Raw genomic sequence first — 19,100 nt, forward strand, 5'->3', positions numbered from 1 at the left:
TAAAAGAAAAATTTGAAAGAAACAACTGTACTTGGTCAATGATACACTGTTTCTAAGTAAAGAAAGGGATGTAGAAAGTATGAATATTTAATAACTGAAACAAAGATACATGAATGACTGAAAACATACACATAGACTACAAAGATATACCTTTTCCCGCCCAAGGATCGAAGGGGTATTTCCAAAGACGGACTACAAATTAATACACAAAAAAAATATCAATACAGTACAAAGCAGAATCTACTAAGGTCTGACTGTTTTAGAAGGAAATAAAATTAAAAATCATTAAGCAGAAAGTCAACAAACAATAATAAATGCAAGCACTTGGAAATTTAAAACTGCCCAAACTGCTAGATAAAAGAAGAAATTAGAGTGATAATTACTGATTATTTAAAAAGCAACAAAAATGAGAACAATTATTAAAAATCAGAAATATCATTCATAGCCTTTTCAAGAAATAGGTAAAGGATAATATATTCAAAATAATGAAATTTCATAAATATAAAACCAAAATTAATGAACTGAAAAACAATGCTCTCATTCCTGACAGAACAAATTTGGGTAAAATTAAAAATGGTATTTATCTATAAATATGTGCTTATAAAAGGATTCTTCTGTTAAACGTATTAATTATATCAATAAAATTAACACTTCCTTAATGTCAGGAAATACCTAATCGGTGTTAAAATTTTCTAGTCTGATACATTTCTTTTTACAATTGTTTATTGGAATAAGGATCCCACCAAGATCCTGACTCTACATTTGGTTGATGTCTCTCAATTTTCTTTGTCAACAACTCTTCCTTCAGTTCAGTTCAGTTCAGTCGCTCAGTCACACCTCTCCCTTACTCTCTGCCAATTCCCATATCCACCAGATATTCGTAGAAGAAACTAGATCAGTTATCCTGTGGAATTTTCCACATTCTGGATTTTGCATCCCCATGATATCATTGAACACATGCTTCCCCTACATTTCCTATTAAATGATCTAGTAGCTTAATCAGATTCAGGCACATTTTTAAAAAATCTTCATATGTTGTATGTGGTAAAGTATACCTCCCACTTCAATCAGGAGGCTAATGATGTTTGGTTATCTTTCTTCTTGTAATACTACAATTGTTCTGTTGCTTCATCAAGTGTCAACAACCTATTCTATCAAAATTCCTTACTGATCTTTTAATGATTTTAGCAGTCATTGATGATGATCACTGCCTAGATTAACTATTTCATTAGGAGTTGCAAGGTCTTCTCTGGTGGCTCAGAAGGTAAAGAATATGCCTGCAATACAGGAGACCCGGGTTCAATCCCTGGGTCAGGAAGATCCCCTAGAGAAGGGAATGACTACCCACTCCAGTATTCTTTCCTAGAGAATTCCACGGACAGAGGAATGCTGGTGGGCTACAGTCCATGGGATTGCAAAGAGTTGAACTCGACTGAGTGACTAATGTTTTCACAATCACCTAGAAGCTGCAAAACGGTAACAGTAAAATTCTAGCATTACCGTGAAATACAGTTTGTACTGGAAAAGACAAGATATTTGAAATTTTAAAAGTTTTCAGAATAATGATACACTAGCATCCTCTGAAGGTGACTAACACTCTTTTAAAAAGATATTATTTTAAATTCATGGATTTTAACATATTTCATGTGTTTCCAGCTACTGCCGAGTTGTTTTTTTGCAACAGTCAAGCTAACACATCTCGGGCCAACGGGAAAACCTTCAAGCATCTTTTTTACACAATTGCAGTTTTATTATAACATTTTTGCTTCTTTGATTGGCATTTGTACCTCCTATGCTACAATTCTTGGTATCTAATACAAACATAAGTACTTGTGTGTTTTATCATACTATCTAATACGTTCAAAATAAGAACAGCAATATCATTACTAACAATGTGATTATTAAATGAAATTTAAGATTTTTTGGCAATTCTTTCTGAACATGATATAAATTTTTGGTCACTAAATTATCTGAATGACCATTTTCACTTAATATATATTGGATATCACATTATAGTTGCATACCTAGAGCTTTCTGATTCTTTTTATAGGCATACTTTGGAGATATTGCATATTTCAGTTCTAAACCACCCCAATAAAGCAAATATCACCAAAAAGTGACTCACACAATTTTTTTTTGTTTCCCAGGGCATATAAAGATATATTTACATTATAGTCTATTAAGTGTGCAATGACATTATGTCTTTAAAAGTATATACATCTTAATCAAGAAGTACTTCACTGCTAAAAAGTGCTAACAATCATCTGAGCCTTCAGCAAGTTGTAACAGTAACATCAAAAATCACAGATCACCATAACAAATATAATTATTTTGAAATATTCGAGAATTACCAAAATGTGTCACAGTGACATGAAGTGAGAAAATGCTGTTGGAAAATGGCAATGAGTGACCTACCTGATGCAGGGTTACCAGAAACCTTCCATTTGTAAAAACCCAAAACAGCATCTTTGAAGTGCAGTAAAGCAATGTGTGCCTATAATTGTTGCATAGTAGGCTACTGAAGATGTACAGTTTATTTAATAAATACCCTATTAAGGGACATGAGGACTGTTTCCAATAAATACCTTAGAGCTGCGATGAATATCCTGCACAAATATTTCATTCTTTTCCTAGTGCACCTTTAAGCTACATTTCTAGAAGTGAGAATTCTAGAGTAAAGGGTGAACATATTAGCTTTCCTCTGTTCTGTTAGTACATCTTTCTTCTTACTATTTCTGACTGTAGAAATGTTACAGCAATCATCTTTTTTTCCTCTAATAACTTTGTAAGAACTTACATCAACAATCCTCTTTTGCTTCTATGTTTAATTGAGATGGGTTTATCTGTTCGGATTGTTACCTGTAGGAGAACAATCCTGTGTGGGACTGTCCCAGGACAGCATTCATAGACTCATGGCTCTAAGCCCATGTTTCATTGTTACCACTAGATATGTATGTATGTATAAAGGTTGGTTTTCGTTCGTGTGTGCATATAAAATCTTTAGTACATTCTACTATCTGCTTCCTCTATTCCCCTCTACCACAACTGTCTGAAAACTTATTTTTCCTTTACCTTTAATGTCTTGTTCTGCTCAATACAGACTTTACCACTAATGATTTTTCCTGAGTGAAGGCTTCTGTCTCAGAAGGAACTTTGGTTGGTTAGTTTCTCGAGTTCTTAGGGCCCACATCATCTCAAAACTACGTTGAGGTCCTGAGTGTCCCTGCACTCACCTACAAATTAGAGTCTATCCACATTATCTTCACTTTTTTAATTTTCACATCTTTCACCATCCTCTTTCCATCTGAGATTATTTTCCTTGTGCTTAAAGAATATCCAGGCTTCCCTGGTGGCTTAGTGGTAAAGAATCTGCCTGCCAATGTAGCAGACGTAGGTTCCATCCCTGGGTTGGGAAGATCCCCCAGAGAAGGAAATGGAAACCCACTCTAGTATTCTTGCTTGGGAAATCACATGGACAGAGGAGCCTTGAGGGCTACAGTTCAGAGGGTTGCAAAGTGTTGGACATGACTTAGCAACTAACCACCACAACAAATAACATCCATTAGTGGGGGTTTGCGAGTAGCAAATGCAGTTTTTATTAATACCTGAAAATATCTTTACTTAATTTTTTATTATTTAAGGATATTTCACTGGCTATTTTCTCCCACCACAATATACTGTCCCCACAAGTCTCCTGGTTTCCATTGTTGTTGTTTAGAAGTTATTTGCCAGTCTAACTCTCAGTCCTTTACAGGCAATGTACCTTTTGGTTCTTTGGTGGCTTTTAAGAGTAGTTTTTGTCTCCAAGTATGGTTTTGTCCCTTTCTCTCTTTCATACCTTCCTTTTGGGTCAAAGTATACTGATGTTGGACATTCTCACTATATTCTCTATACCTTGTGCCCTATTCTCCATATTTTCTTTTTGTTGTTTGTGTTTCATTACAAATAGTTATTTCAAACCCAACTTCAGTTTATTAATTCTCTTATCAGTTTTACCTAATGTGCTAATAACCATCTTTACAGAATTCTTAACTGTACTTGATATATTTTTCACTAAAATTTTTTTAACTTAGTTCTTTTTCAAATCATTGTTTGTGATGGTTCTTGCTCAGAGTATCCAGTCTCTTTCAGTGTCTAGTTATCTTTAAATGCTTTCTGGATGCTATATTTGAAAGTTATTTGTAGAAATAATATGGAGCTCAAAATGTCATTCTGTCCCTCTAAGAATTATTTTCACTTGCTTTTGCTAGGTATCTGGAGATACCAGCAATCCAAAAGCATCTGAACCCAAGTTCAAGGCCTGAAAACCCAGGATACAATCTATGAGAAAGCCGATTTATTTTTGGTTCATCCTTACTCCTGGGGTACAGCCCTGCAGGGTCCAAGCTCATGGTGGAAAAGTGACTGGTCCTGTGATGCTGCCAAAAAGCACATTTTCTGTTGCCTCTTCAGAACTGGCAAATATCATTAGGGCAAAAATTATGCTACGTGACAGGCTTACCAACCTGGATTCCAGTTTTCTTTACTATCTCAGTCCTATACGTTCCCCTTATCTTGTTAGGTCTTTGATGATTCTAAGAAATAAATTTATATAATAAGTACAGTGTTTTTCAGTTGACATAAGTAATGGATGGTCCAAATTGTCTGGCCTGCCATTACTGAAAGAAGTTACTCCGTCATTTTTTATCCCTCTTAACCTACTTCATTTTTTTCATAGTACTTGTTACTGACATTCATCTCACACCAATGTAAGTTTTAGGTAGATTTTAAAATGTAAAACAAAACAGAAAACAACCTATACAAACTTAAGAAAGGTTGGAAGTGTTTTATGACATACACATCATAAAAACATTGAAAGGCAAATAGTAAACCAAAAAATACATAGGCCAACGTGAAAAACAAAAGGTCAATATTCTTAAAATAGTATGAGTTCTTATGTGTAAATAAGAACAACATTTTCCTATTTTATTTTCTAATCTGGCTTGCTCTCTCATTTTATTCAAGTCTTTTTTCATATTTCCTGTCCTTGGAAAAGTGTTCCTGATCATGAATCCTATTCTCATCTCTTTCCCCTAACCTGCTCCATTTTTATGCATAGCATTTATTAATATTTGTTTTTGATACTGTTTTAATTATGTGTCCTGACACTGATGTAAATTCTGAGAAAAAGGAGACTTCATTTTTATTTACTGTTGTATCAGTGCATGCAATAGTATCTGCTCAATAAATATTTGTGGGATAAATAAATAAAAGTTTTGTAAAATAGAATGTCTTACTCTAATAATCATGGGAAAATATTTTACAATACACAAAATAATAAAGGTTAGTATTTATGAAATGCCAAGCACTGTTCTAAATGCTTTAGATACATTAACTCCTTTAATCTCAAATAATTCTAAAAGCTAGGTTATCATTATGCATGCCTACATGCTCAGTTGTGTCTGATTCTTTGTGACACCATAGACTGTAGCCCACCAGGCTCCTCTGTTCATGGGATTATCCTGGGAAGAATATTGGAGTGGGATGCCATTTTCCTCCTCCAGAGGATCTTTCCCGCTCAGGGATCGAACCTGTGTCTCCTGCCGAGGCAGGCAGATTCTTTATCACTGAGTCACCTGGGAAGCCCAGGTTATCATGATATCCATCTTATAGATGAGCAAACTAGACACAGATAGATTATACAGTTTGCCTAAGGTCACATAGATAATAAGTATATACTAATAAGGATTAACAATTCGGCTAAATACTTTTTGCATCAATCAAACTCATCTGATCCTTTTCATACCTAAAAACTATTGAATACTAATGAAACCAATTAAATAAAACCATTACCACAATGACTGCCATTACTGAGTTCTTAGTATATAAATACTACTAAAGACTGTGCTCAACATTTTATGTATAAATATCAAATTTAATCCTGACAGTAATTTTATGAAGCAGGTATTATCATCCTTCTTCCATAATAGAAGAAAACTGAGGCTGAAGGAGGTTAAATAGCTGTCTAAAGTCTAGATCCACCAGAGGTTCAACTTTAACTTTTAATCTAACGTTTATATTTTTAATTACCAGATATAGAGACCTGTAGTAAAACATTACACTTTAAAAGGATAAACAAGTACATTCTCTTAAGGAAAAAAAAATAAAGTGTTACATACATCCATTTCAGATATATATTCTTCTGGTTTGTCCATGAATACCGCAGACACTGGAACAGATGTATTTTTGGACATCATGAATTTTAAAGGAACTTCATGGAAGATTTGATTTCTCTCTCTCATTGTCATTTTCTTTTGGGGAAGTGGTGAATTAATATAAATTACTTTAACTGGTTTTGAACCTTAAAACAGAAAAAGAATGGGAGTGATTAGTTTGTAGAAGTCATAAAAAATAAAACAATATAGGATGTACAACAGAAAAATTACTAAAGAGAGAGAGACAGGATAGGAAAGTGGAAGCACATGTCCCATACATGTGCCTTGAACATGAAGAAATTCAAAGACTCTTAGAGATCTAAGGGCAAGAAATTCTTACTGGCAAAAAAATATGTTCTAACAAGTTTTTAGAAGATTTTCTGTTATTATTAATATTATGCTTTTACTGTCATTATTACTCAGTTACTCTTGAGTTATACTTTCAAAAAGTGATAAAATGGTTACCAGAGAATATATCATATTTAACCCTAATTTGTAGTTTTATTTTTAGACATAGTCCTTCATTTACTAGAACTGTGCTATTACATATAAGAATATTAATTCTAGAAGATATAAAAATCTATCATATATGAACAAAAAAACAGAAAGGAAAAAATATTTTATACAGAATTCATGTGTAAATATTAATTTTACCATCAAGAGAGAGACTATCTTACATTTATAAGTATAGACTTACTTTAAATCTGAATTCCAATAATAGGTAAGTAAACAAGCCCTGGAAACTAATCCATTTGAGGCTGTCTAATAAAACATTACATTCCTTTCATTTCAGTGAAAGACAGAAGAACCTTTCCCATTTCATATGTTTCTGGCCACCCTAAACTATAATTTTTTTCTCTACTTCTCACAAACCTAGCATGCATACAGGTCCTGGAGATCTAATAACTCACTTATGAGAGTCAACTCTAGAGCAGCACTATGTAATATACAGTTCTCCTGAACATAACTGTCAAATTTATATCAACCTTAAATCAAAACTTAAGCTTTTTGTATTTGACAAATGATCACCTGTATTTAGAGAGCTTAAAGAGAACTGTTTGAACTCCTCTTTTGAAAGCATTACTTGACATGGCAGATCACACACCTGCAACAGGTATTACTTGAACACACACTGGAATTTCCCACTGTTCCTTGTAGCTTGGTCCATGATTATTTAATAAGGTAAATAATGACTGACTAGTTAAAGCTATCTGAGGGTGGTATCTTGCAACAAGCTTCTCTGCATTTGGGTCTTCACTAATGTCCTGAAAAACAACATAAAACTTGTTACTTGATTATACTTTTGGAAACTTTGACTAAGTAATGAGAAGAAAGGAGAAATTAAGAAAGGATACTTTAGAACAATTAGTTTACATGTACTTTATGAGGTAAAAAAGGTTACCTCATAAAGTTTTAAGGAAGATCCCAAACCATCTTACTACTTACATAATGCATAGCTGCAGCTATTTGTTCTGGTGTTTCAATGGCTGGTATGGTATCTTTTGACAGCTGCACTTTTGCAGGCATTGAAGGAAATACTGTTTTCACATATTTTACACTTCCCTAAATAAGAAAAAAATGAATGTTTTATAGAAAAATCTTGATGTATTTTTTTCCTGAAGTATCGTTTCATTAAACTTGAAATTCTTCATTCTACTAAATGCAAATTATCAAATTTAGAGCCTTCTTAAGACAAGACTTTCATGTTTTTACTTGACAATCACCATATATGTGTTTTAAAAAAAGGATCCAAGATAAGGATGCCATGGAATTTTCTCTGTCACTTTAAATTCTAACCTCTCATTTTATTCAGTACAAGTCATAACTGGGTGTAAGAGACGATATCTTCTCCACACACATACTTCCAATATGATTGTGAGTAAAATCCTTTAAAGGGGCTTTTTGCTTGTATTCAGGAACATTAAAAAAGATAGAAACTAAGAAAATCAAGAAATAAAGTTGGTAGTAATAATTTTTAAAACATCAAATACTTGTAGCCATACAATAAAAGGGGACACATATGTATCGCATATTTTAAAAATTACATCTTGCTACTGCTCAAAATTTAAGCATAAATACTGAAATATATTTAAATTATGTTTCTATGTGAAACATAAATGATATTTCAGACAAAAATATGTTTATTTTTATTTTCATATGGCAAAACTTACCAATGCGAGAAGAGTTTTTTCTAACTTGAATCCCATCTCTATTCTGAATGGGAAGAATCCCATTAAGCTGGTGACCTCATGGAGAGTATAGAATTCTGGATACTTTTTCACTTGTTCAATACAAGCTTTTAAAATTTGCTAAACATTAAAAATTAAGAGAAATTCATTTTTACTGTACTTCTCTAACAATGCAACAAAAATAATTTACATGATTATATAATTATTTATTTCAAGTATGAGCCTCATTCATTAACTGAACTTCTAATAACTCAGGCATACTGTATATTCTTTATTTGATTCAAACTCTTATTTTTCATAACAATTCTTTTTAGCTTAATTTCTTTAAAAAAAAGAAGTTTAATAATCCTAAAAGTAGCAATTGTATTAGAATTCTCCATGCCAGAATACTAGAGTTGGTAGCTTTTCCCTTCTCCAGGGGATCTTCCCAACCCAGAGATCGAACCCAGGTCTCTTGTACTGCAGGTAGATTCTTTACCAGCTGAGCCACAAGGGAAGCCCAAGAATATTGGAGTGGGTAGCCTATCCCTTCTTCAGTGGATTTTCCCAACCCAGGAATTGAACCGGGGTCTCCTGCATTGTAGGTATATTCTTTAACAACTGAGCTATCAAGGAAGCCCTAGAATTTAAAGTTAGAGAAGACATATTTTCTATGCTATTTAAGAAACTGTCAAAGAAATAGAGACATGTGAAAATTTTAACACACTTTGTGGCAATAAAATCAGCTACATGAATGATTAGAAATAAGTTTAATACCCTAAAAATATTCCCAAGCACAATGAATTAATGAAGTAATTATCTTACAGGTTATTCTAATCTTCAATCTAAAAACTAAATGAGGAAGGTTATAACTAATTCGTATTTTCTTCTCTCTAAAATGTTCTCAAAATATTAATGACTTACAAGGAAATGTAATGAGGAAGGAAAATTCACCGTTTCACCTAAACAGAATATATTCCACTTGTGATGACATGTAAATAACTCAAAGCAGCACAGCAATTTTGGAGGGGGTAGGGGGGTTAACAATGTAAAACCATACACACTGCATTATCATCTAACATACAACTGTCTCTCGGTATCTCTGGAATCTCCCATGGACACCAAAATCTGAGGATGCTAAAATGGCTCACATAAAATGGTATATAGTACCATCAGCCATCCATATCGACTGACACAGAACTGGCAGATATGGAGGACCAAATGGATGTGTTTTTTCTTCATCTCTCAATAAACTTTAATCTGAACCTTTTAGGATATAGTTTATATCACAAAAGCTTTTAGCAATAAGTATACTTTTATATTTTATATCCCTTTTCCCTTCGGACATCTATAAAATGTGTCATTACAAATCAGTATCATTTCTCTAATACCTTTCAAATATAATTTCATATCTTCTTCTCCTCTTCTTTAATCTTCTCTCCCTGCTATCTTTCACAGTTTTCCCCTCAATTCTATGCTTTTTAATAATGACTCTGATATTTAATTCAGGATATTATTTGCAATTGGGCTTCACCAGTGGCTCAGATGGTAAAGAATATGCCTACAACGCAGAAGACCTGGCTTTGAACCCTGGGTTGGGAAGATCTCCTGAAGAAGGGAATGGCTACCCACTCCAGTATTTCTGCCTGGAGAATTCCAGGGACAGAGGAGCCAGACAGGGGGTAGCAAGAGTTGGATGTGACTGAGCAATTAACACACACATACACACACATATTACTTGCAGTTAAGGCATATGTAGGATAATATGGAGAATCTGTTTGATTAGATATGTATCTGAACATCTTTCTTGGTAAAACTCTGTTGAGTATCACAGTCTTTAAGTAAGTTTACTCAGTAATCATGGCAAGAGAAAAATTCAGTGTAAATCTATGACAGTTTTATACCTATACTTAGGGGCTGGAATCAAGATTGCTGGGAGAAATATCAATAACCTCAGATATGCAGATGACACCACGCTTATGGCAGAAAGTGAAGGAAAAGAACTAAAGAGCCTCTTGATGAAAGTGAAAGAGGAGAGTGAAAAAGTTGGCTTAAAGCTCAACATTCAGAAAAGTAAGATCATGGCATCCAGTCCCATCATTTCATGGCAAATATGGGGAAACAGTGGAAACAGTGGCTGACTTTATTTTCTAGGCTCCAAAAATCACTGCAGATGGTGATTGCAGCCATGAAATTAAAAGGAAGGAAAGTTACTCCTTGGCAGGAAAGTTATGACCAACCTAGACAGCATATTAAAAAGCCAAGACATTACTTTGTCAATAAAGGTCCCTCTAGTCAAGGCTATGGTTTTTCCAGTGGTCATGTATGGATGTGAGAGTTGGACTATAAAGAAAGCTGAGTGCAGAAGAATTGATGCTTTTGAACTGTGGTGTTGAAGAAGACTCTTGAGAGTCCCTTGAACTACATACAAGGAGATCCAACCAGTCCATCCTAAAGGAGATCAGTCCTGGGTATTCATTGGAAGGACTGATGTTGAAGCTGAAACTCCAATACTTTGGCCACCTGATGCAAGGAGCTGACTCATTTGAAAAGACCCTGATGCTGGGAAAGATTGAGGGCAGGAGGAGAAGGGAATGACAGAGGATGAGATGGTTGGATGGCATCACCGACTCAATGGACATGGGTTTGGGTGGACTCCAGGAGTCGGTGATGGACAGGGAGGCCTGGTGTGTTGTGGTTAATGGGGTCGCAAAGAGTCAGACACGGCTGAGCGACTGAACTGAACAGATATATTAAATAGTATTAAAGGTATTTCACAGCTGGTAGGTATTAAGTAACTAAAAGATCTTATTTAAAATATTTAATTAAAAATTTTTAATTCATAATTTACTTACGTTGGAAAAACAACTAAGTGAACAAATGAGGTTAAGAGATTCAGGCTGATCCCCATCACCCACCCATGAATATTATTTAACACTCAAAGTATCTTGAAAATTAAAAACACCAAAAACACATACATGTACACATCATTGCGAAGAAAGATGAAAATGACTATGCTCCAGAAAGAGAAAATACATTTTCATACATGTTTCAAACTTAACATTTAACAGACACTACTTCTGGCAATATGCTAAAGTAGTATCTTGAACAGCACTCCTATCCAAATAACACAGATGCTGGCTAGGTTACAACTAGCAATTTTCATGCATTGCTGGGCTTGGTAAAAGCGAGAAGAATCTCCAAGAATCATAACTAAATAAACTCCAAATATCTAGAATGAGGAAAAACAGGAGCAGTGAGCAGTAGGAAACACATGAAGTGGCTTGAGAGCAAATGTCTCAACTAGTTCTAAGATTAGGTAGGGAGATGAACATCCCATTAGGTAGAGAGTGCTACATTTAATGCTTGAAAGCAGAGATCTTAATAGATATCTGTATACCCACATTCACAGCAGCATTATTCAAAACAGAAGCAAATCAAGTGTCCATCAATGGATGAACGGATAAACAAAATGTCCATATACATACAATGGAATATTCATCCTTAGAAAGGAAGTTCTGCCACACACTACAGCTGGATGAATCTTGAGGACATTATGGTAAGTAAAGTAAGTCAATCACAAAAAGACAAATACTATATGATTCTACTTATATGGGGGTATCTACTTTGGCCACCTCATGCAAAGAGTTGACTCACTGGAAAAGACTCTGATGCTGGGAGGGACTGGGGGCAGGAGGAGAAGGGGACGACAGAGGATGAGATGGTGGATGGCATCACTGACTCGATGGATGTGAGTCTGAGTGAAATCCGGGAGTGGTGATGGACAGGGAGGCCTGGCGTGCTGCGATTCATGGGGTCGCAAAGAGTTGGACACGACTGAGCGACTGAACTAAACAGCAGACAAATTTAGAGACAGAAAGTAAATGGTGTGTGATACAATAAGAACTAGATTGTGTTTGTTCCCTATTCCTGACACATAGCTCCTAAAGCTCCTGGAATCTCCTAAGTGATAAGAATGTCTTCTTTATGCTAATGAGATGACAAAACGCCCATAGGCAGTTAGTCACAAGTAGCCAATGATTTGATCAAGCATACCAGTAAGTAATCTCCACAGAAGCCCCTCAACAATCTCAAGAATGGGATCCAGAGAGCTTCTGGGTTGAAGACATGGAGGTCTGGGAGGGTAGTGTGCTTGGAAAGGGCATGGAAGCTCCGTGCCTCTTCCCTCACAACTTGCATTATGCATCTTTCTCTTCCATTTGGCTGTTCCTCAGTTGTATTCTTTATATTAAACTGGAAATAGCAGGTAAAATACTTTCCTGTGTTCTCTAAGCCATTCTACCTAATTAATGAACTCAAGGCAGGGGTGAGTCATGGAAACTCTAGGCTCAGTGTCTCAAGAGTTGGAGAATCGATTGGTATGAGGGAAAAATCCCACATAAATGGTTTCAGAAGTGTTGTGAATAGAAACAGTTCAGAGACAGGGATAGTCTCAGTTTTACAGGATGAAGAGAGTTCTGGAGATTGGCCATACAAAAATATGAATGTAGTTAATACTATAGAACTGCACGTTTAAAAAATGATTAAGCCAGTAAATTTAATGTTATATGTATTTTACCATAATTAAAATGAATTTTTAAAAAAAGGTGAGGAAATTCTGACACAAGCTACAACATGGTTGAATTCTGAAGGCATTATGCTAAATAAAATAAACCAATCACAAAAGGACAAACACTGTAATGACCCACTTATATGAGGTACCTAATGAAGTTAAATTCATAGAAATAAAAAGTAGAATGGTGGTTGTAAGGGACTGTGGAGGGCAAATGATGAGTTATTTAATGAATATAGTTTCAGTTTGAGAAGACGGAATAGTTTGGGAATAAATGATGAAAATCTATTCACAACAGTGTTCAAGTATTTAATGCTACTGAACGATCCTTAAAAATGGTTAAAATGGTAAATTTTGTTATATATTTTACCACACCAAAAAAAGAGAAATATAAGACAGACTGAAACCTAATAAGTTTGGGAATCCCAAAAAAAGACTTGAGAAAATGAAAAAGAAGCAATTAATTGAAAATGACTGAAGGAGGTGGGAGGGGGGTTCAGGATGGGGAACACGTGTACACCCATGGTGCATTCATGTTGATGTATGGCAAAACCAATACAATATTGTAAAGTTAAAAAAAAAAAAAAGAAAATGGCTGAGAATTTTAAAGAATTATGAATTTAAATATACAGATAAAGAGACACAATGAACCAAATAGAATTTTCCTTTTATAAAATACATTGTAATGACACTGTAATATATCAAAAATAAAAAGCAATCAGAAAGAAAAGACAAATTCCATAAAAGAAACTGACAATTAAACAATACATTTTTCAATAATACATGAGCCAGAAACAGGAGAATTATATCATCAAACACCGAGAAATATAACAAACTGTCAACTTAGAACCATGTATGGACTAAAGCTATCTTATTAAAATGAGAACAAAGAAAAAATATTTCCAGGTAAATAAAAAAGAAGATGGTTCACCACCAGGAGATTTTCACGAAAGGAACATCTAGAACATAAAGCATTTTAGGAATAATGAAGAGGATCTCAGAATGTATATTTGAAAAGTAAGAGGAAATGGAAAGGCAAAAAAAGGTCCAAATTTGTAGTTAAATGAAGACAAATATTGCCCACATAAAATAATAATGCAGGTTGGTTTAAAAAAGAGACAGGATTATCATATGACCCCACAATCACATTCCTGGGCATATATCCAAGAGAAAATACACTGTTTGAAAGGGATAGGGGACAGTTAGGTAGTTTGGTATGGTCATGTACACACTGATATATTTAAAATGGATAAGCAACGAGAACATGCACATGGAACCTTGCTCAATGTTAGGTGGCAGCCTGGATGAGAGAGGAGTTTGGGGGAGAATGGATACATGTACATGGATGGTTGAGTCCCTTCGCTGTTCACCTGAGACTTCACAACATTGTTAATGGGCTATAAACCAATACAAAATAAAACGTTTTAAAAACTTTTATTTATTTGGCTATGCTGGGTCTTAGTTGTGGCATGGGGGATATAGTTCCCTCATTAGGGATTGAACCCAGGCCCCCTGCATTGGGAGCATGGAATCTTAGCAAGTGGACCACCAGGTAAGTCCATTTTTTTCTTTAAAATATACTTTTTCTAGCTCCATAAACTGAAATATTCTCAGAAACACTGATCAACGTAGGTGCCGTGAGCATTCCCAGTGCCCAGACTGTAGTCTTGAAATACCACTAGAAACTAAGGCTCTAGGAGATTCCTGATTCCAGGGCTCAGTTAGGTATTGTACAAAACAAGCTTCAAAGACTTCTAGAATGACTCGAAGCCAGTATGAAGAACCCATCACTATTCAAAGCTGGTATTATCTGAGTTTCAAAAAGGGTAATTGTAGTGGACTAAAACCCATCAAATATACTTATCTTCATGATTCAATAATATTTTTAAAAAAACAGTGATCACCATTGTAAAGTAAGAAGGGGCCAATTATGTTTTTGAAAACTGATAAAGAATCTAGCAGTTTTTCTTCTACATGAAAAGGGAAACCAAACAGTAGATGAGGAAAAATATCTTCATAAAATTATTTCAACTAATGAATAAATGATGCAAATAGAATCTTATAATTTTGCAGACCAAGTGAATCAATGAATCCAGGCATTAAACATCAATAGCTCCTAACATCTCAAAATCAGACATTATGTGTCAACTGATTAAAGAATACACCACCATCTATATATGTTCAATCCCTTTGGCAAGACTGTTAATTCTGATCAAGTTTTGGATCCAGTTGACAATTTCTAAGAAATACAGAGCAAAGAGGAACATGTTGAGGATTATTATGAATATGTAATTATAAAAATCTAGACTGTAGGAAAGTCTACGGGTCATATGATCCAGGTTCTTGATAAGATAGCTAAAGGGAGAAAAAAAATATGGGGGGTAACTTGTAGATTAAAAGAAACTGTTTTATCAGGTAAAGGAAAAAACGTCCAATGCATACAGTAGTTTCTTTTATCCAGGGGGGATATACTCTAAGACCCTCAGTGGATGTCTGAAATCATGGGTAAAACCAAATATCATTTCCTATCCATATATATCTATGATAAATTTAAAAATTAGGCACAGTAAGAGACTAAAAACAATAAAAACAGAATTATAGTGATATTGTAATAAGTTATATGCATGTGGCCTCTGCCCTCAAAATATCTTACAAAATCAAGGTCTCTTCAGTCTTAACTAAGCACTGCAGCTGTAACTTTGGCAGTTTGAGGTGGGGCAACAAAACACAAATTTCTTTTTCCTTCGTTATAATTTCATGGATAGAAGATTTGTTTCTGATGTAAATTTTAGCAACTGCAGCATATGATTTTTGTTCTTTCCTTACTAAGTTGAGAACTTTCGCCTTTTTACTTAAAGGAAACACTCTGTGGCTTCTTTATGACATAACCAAATTGCCAGCGTCACTACACTGGTGTTACTGGGCTATTATCAAGCCAAGTAAGGGTGACTTGAACACAAGCACTGTGTTACTTCAATGGTCATCTGATAACCGAGGTGGTTACTAAGAGACTCATGGGTGGGAGATGCTAGACAAAAGGATGATTCACAATCCAGGTGGGCTGAAGCAGGATGCTGAGAGTTCCTCATGCTACTCAAAATGATATGTGATGAATTATTTCTGCAATTTTCCACTCATGGATAACTGAAACTGAGGAAAGTGAAACTGAGTTGAAGAAGGGACTACTATACAAGTATTTACAATATTCAAAAAACTCCCACAGATTAGTAACAAAAAGGGAAAATACAATAGAATAAAGGGAAAAACCTGAACAATCAATTCATAAGAAATGACCAAAAGACACGTGAAAAGATATACAGTCTTTTGTACAGAGCACTTTATCCTCTAGCTTGATTAAAACTAACATGACTAAGTATCAGTTTGTTGAGAATGTGGAGTGAAAACTTCTCAAAACCTGATGGGTAGAATGTAAAGTAGCGTAACCAACAGTCTAACATTATCTATTGAAGTTGAAGATGTGCCTATTCTATACCCACAATTTCATTCCTAATCATATATCCAGAGAAATGTGTGCACATGTGCACAAAGAGACATGTATGACAATTTTCACAGGGGCTCTGCCTTGAATAGCTCAAATCTAGAAACAGTCCCAATTTTTTAAAATTTATTTATTTTTTAATTGAAGGATAATTGCTTTACAGAATTTTGTTGTTTTCTGGCAAACCTCAACATGAATCAGCCATAGGTACACATATATCCCCTGCCTTTTGATCCTCCCTCCTATCTCCCTCCCTATCCCACCCATCTAGGTTGATACAGAGTCCCTGTTTGAGTTTCCTGAGCCATAGAGCAAATTCCTATTGGCTATCTATTTTACATATGGTAATGTAAGTTTCCATGTTACTCTTTCCATACATCTCACCCTCTCCTCCCCTCTCCACAAGTCTGTAAGTCTATTCTCTGTACAAACAACCCAAATGTTGATCAACAGGATATACTATTTATGTGCATTTGTAATGTACAGAAATGAAAATGAATGAAATACAACTACACACATACATATACATGAAACTCACTAACATACTATTGAGTAAAGCAAGAATTTTGTTCACATAGTACAAAAGGGGGGACTCCCCAGGTGGTCCACTGGTTAAGAAAACACCTTGCAATGCAGGGTATGTGGGTTTGATCCCTAGTCAGAGAACTAAGACCCCACAGGCCACGGAGAAACCAAGCCTACACGCCCCAAGTAGAGAGGTCAGCACACTCTGGAGCCTATGTGCCACAACTAGACAGTCTGTGCCCTGCCATGAAAGATCCCACATGACACAACAGAGATCCCACATGACACAACAGAGATCCCATGTACCACAACTAAGACTCAACGCAGCCAGATAAGTAAATACATAAATATTAAAAAATAATAATTCACATAAAATTTAAAAACAGACAAAAGAGAGCCTGAATGACCAAAAAAAATTTTTTTAAGGCATGGAAATGATCAAAGAAGTCACTTGGCACAGTGATTATTTATTCAACAAGGGAAAACACTATTTAGGAGGGATACGCAGAGGGCTTCCAGGTTAATGGTAACATTTTATTTCTTGACTTGGAAGAGTCACAAAGGTGTTCACTATATAATTATTTGTTGGAAAGCTATATATATTTGTTCTAAATACTTTCCCATAGGTACATTTCATACCATAAAATTAAAATTTGAAAACAATAAAAAAATTAGTTAAATATCAGTGAGTCTTTGGGGTGAGATATAAAACGTAACAAGACAATGTGCTGCCAAGTCAATCTGGGTAAAAAGACTTAAAGCTGATTGCTAGCTATCAAATAATGTACTTTGTTAATAAACATGTTTATTTTATAAAAGTGGTAAAATACCCTTAAAATCTACATCTTAACCATTTTTAAGTGTAGATTTCAATACTATTAAGTGTATCACATTGATTTGTACAGAGACTAGTTTTAAAGGCTTAAAAATAATTCAGACTGGGGTTGATATTTCTAGATGAATACTACAACTCTAAATTTTTACTATGTCCACTAAATGATGGGAGGTTGCAAGGCAGAGCGATTTACATGCTTTTTTATTTTTGCTAATATATCTGCATGAATCATTTAAATATAATAATAAAAAAAATTATCTGATGAAATTTATCATCTGGTGGCTGTTTACCATGAGGATAGTGAACACAAATTTACGACTCAGTTCTAAAGGATCATTCAGATTTTTAAGGACTAAGATAACCCCTTAAACCCCATTCTCTCCTAAGGCAAATCAGTTCATCACATCAAATCATCCATATGAGTAAAATACAACTCAAATATAGTAGCTAGATCATTAGAAGAAAATATATGAATATACTGTAGTGTCTGATTTTGAGGTGTTATTATTTCTAGTATTTCCATCACTTAAATACATGATGAATAAAAGACCTATATACAATTTGGTCTCTAATTTGACAACATTAATATATACTTTTGGAAAATCATTACACATTTTAAAATGCTGCTATTGCCTATCACTTGGCAGCTTAAATAAATGTGATTTTTCTTTACCTCTGTGACAAGACAAGCATCGTCAGAAAGCATATTATAATCCTGGGCACATTTCTTTGCAGAATTCTGCAAAAATTTTAGGAATTCTGTAACTTCTTCATTCACATGTTTTTTCATTTCCTGATTTTGAAAAAAGAAATAGACACATCTTGGAATAAGACGCCTGGTTAAAAACAATCACTTCTCAATCAATGCATTAATAATTTGAACTTAAATTATCATATCCAAAGCAGAAATCACAAAACAGTTAACTGTGCAAAAAGAGAAAAGCTGATGACTAACACTACAATCAGAAATTACATTAATACAGAAATACATTAATTTTAAATAATTTCAGAAATACATTAATTTAATAAAATGTTCTGAATTAACATAAAAAGGGACAAACACTCAAATGGAAAAATAAGCACACATATGAATAGGCAAGTTACAAAACAAGAATTAGAAATGGCTTATAAACACATGCAAAGTGTTTATTTTCATTAGTAACCACTATAATATAAAGCAAGAGATTGCCATTTTTTCCCCATATGTTCAGTATTAGTGAAGATATTCTGGAAAAACCTGGAAAAACCTTTGTACAATAGTGGTACATACAAATTGGTTTAAAATTATTGCAGAATGATTTGCTCA

General features: G+C 34.4%; 1 protein-coding gene across 7 annotated transcripts in view; it reads right to left on the reverse strand.

Moving 5' to 3' along the window:
- The window catches only part of ICE2 (interactor of little elongation complex ELL subunit 2), a 65,968-nt gene that overhangs the window by 35,558 nt on the left and 11,310 nt on the right, over positions 1–19,100 (reverse strand). For 6 of the 7 annotated variants that reach the window (XM_006043276.4, XM_044925516.2, XM_025295703.3 and 3 more), the window contains 6 exons: positions 18,468–18,587; positions 8,366–8,503; positions 7,641–7,757; positions 7,300–7,459; positions 6,159–6,340; positions 151–192 (listed from right to left, as the gene is read on the reverse strand). In XM_006043276.4, the coding sequence (XP_006043338.3) occupies positions 151–192; positions 6,159–6,340; positions 7,300–7,459; positions 7,641–7,757; positions 8,366–8,503; positions 18,468–18,587 (759 nt within the window). The remainder of the gene's footprint in view (positions 1–150; positions 193–6,158; positions 6,341–7,299; positions 7,460–7,640; positions 7,758–8,365; positions 8,504–18,467; positions 18,588–19,100) is intronic. The other variant, XM_006043278.4, reaches the window with a different exon arrangement.

The sequence above is a fragment of the Bubalus bubalis genome, chromosome 11 (assembly GCF_019923935.1).
Source record: "Bubalus bubalis isolate 160015118507 breed Murrah chromosome 11, NDDB_SH_1, whole genome shotgun sequence".
NCBI lineage: Eukaryota > Metazoa > Chordata > Mammalia > Artiodactyla > Bovidae > Bubalus > Bubalus bubalis.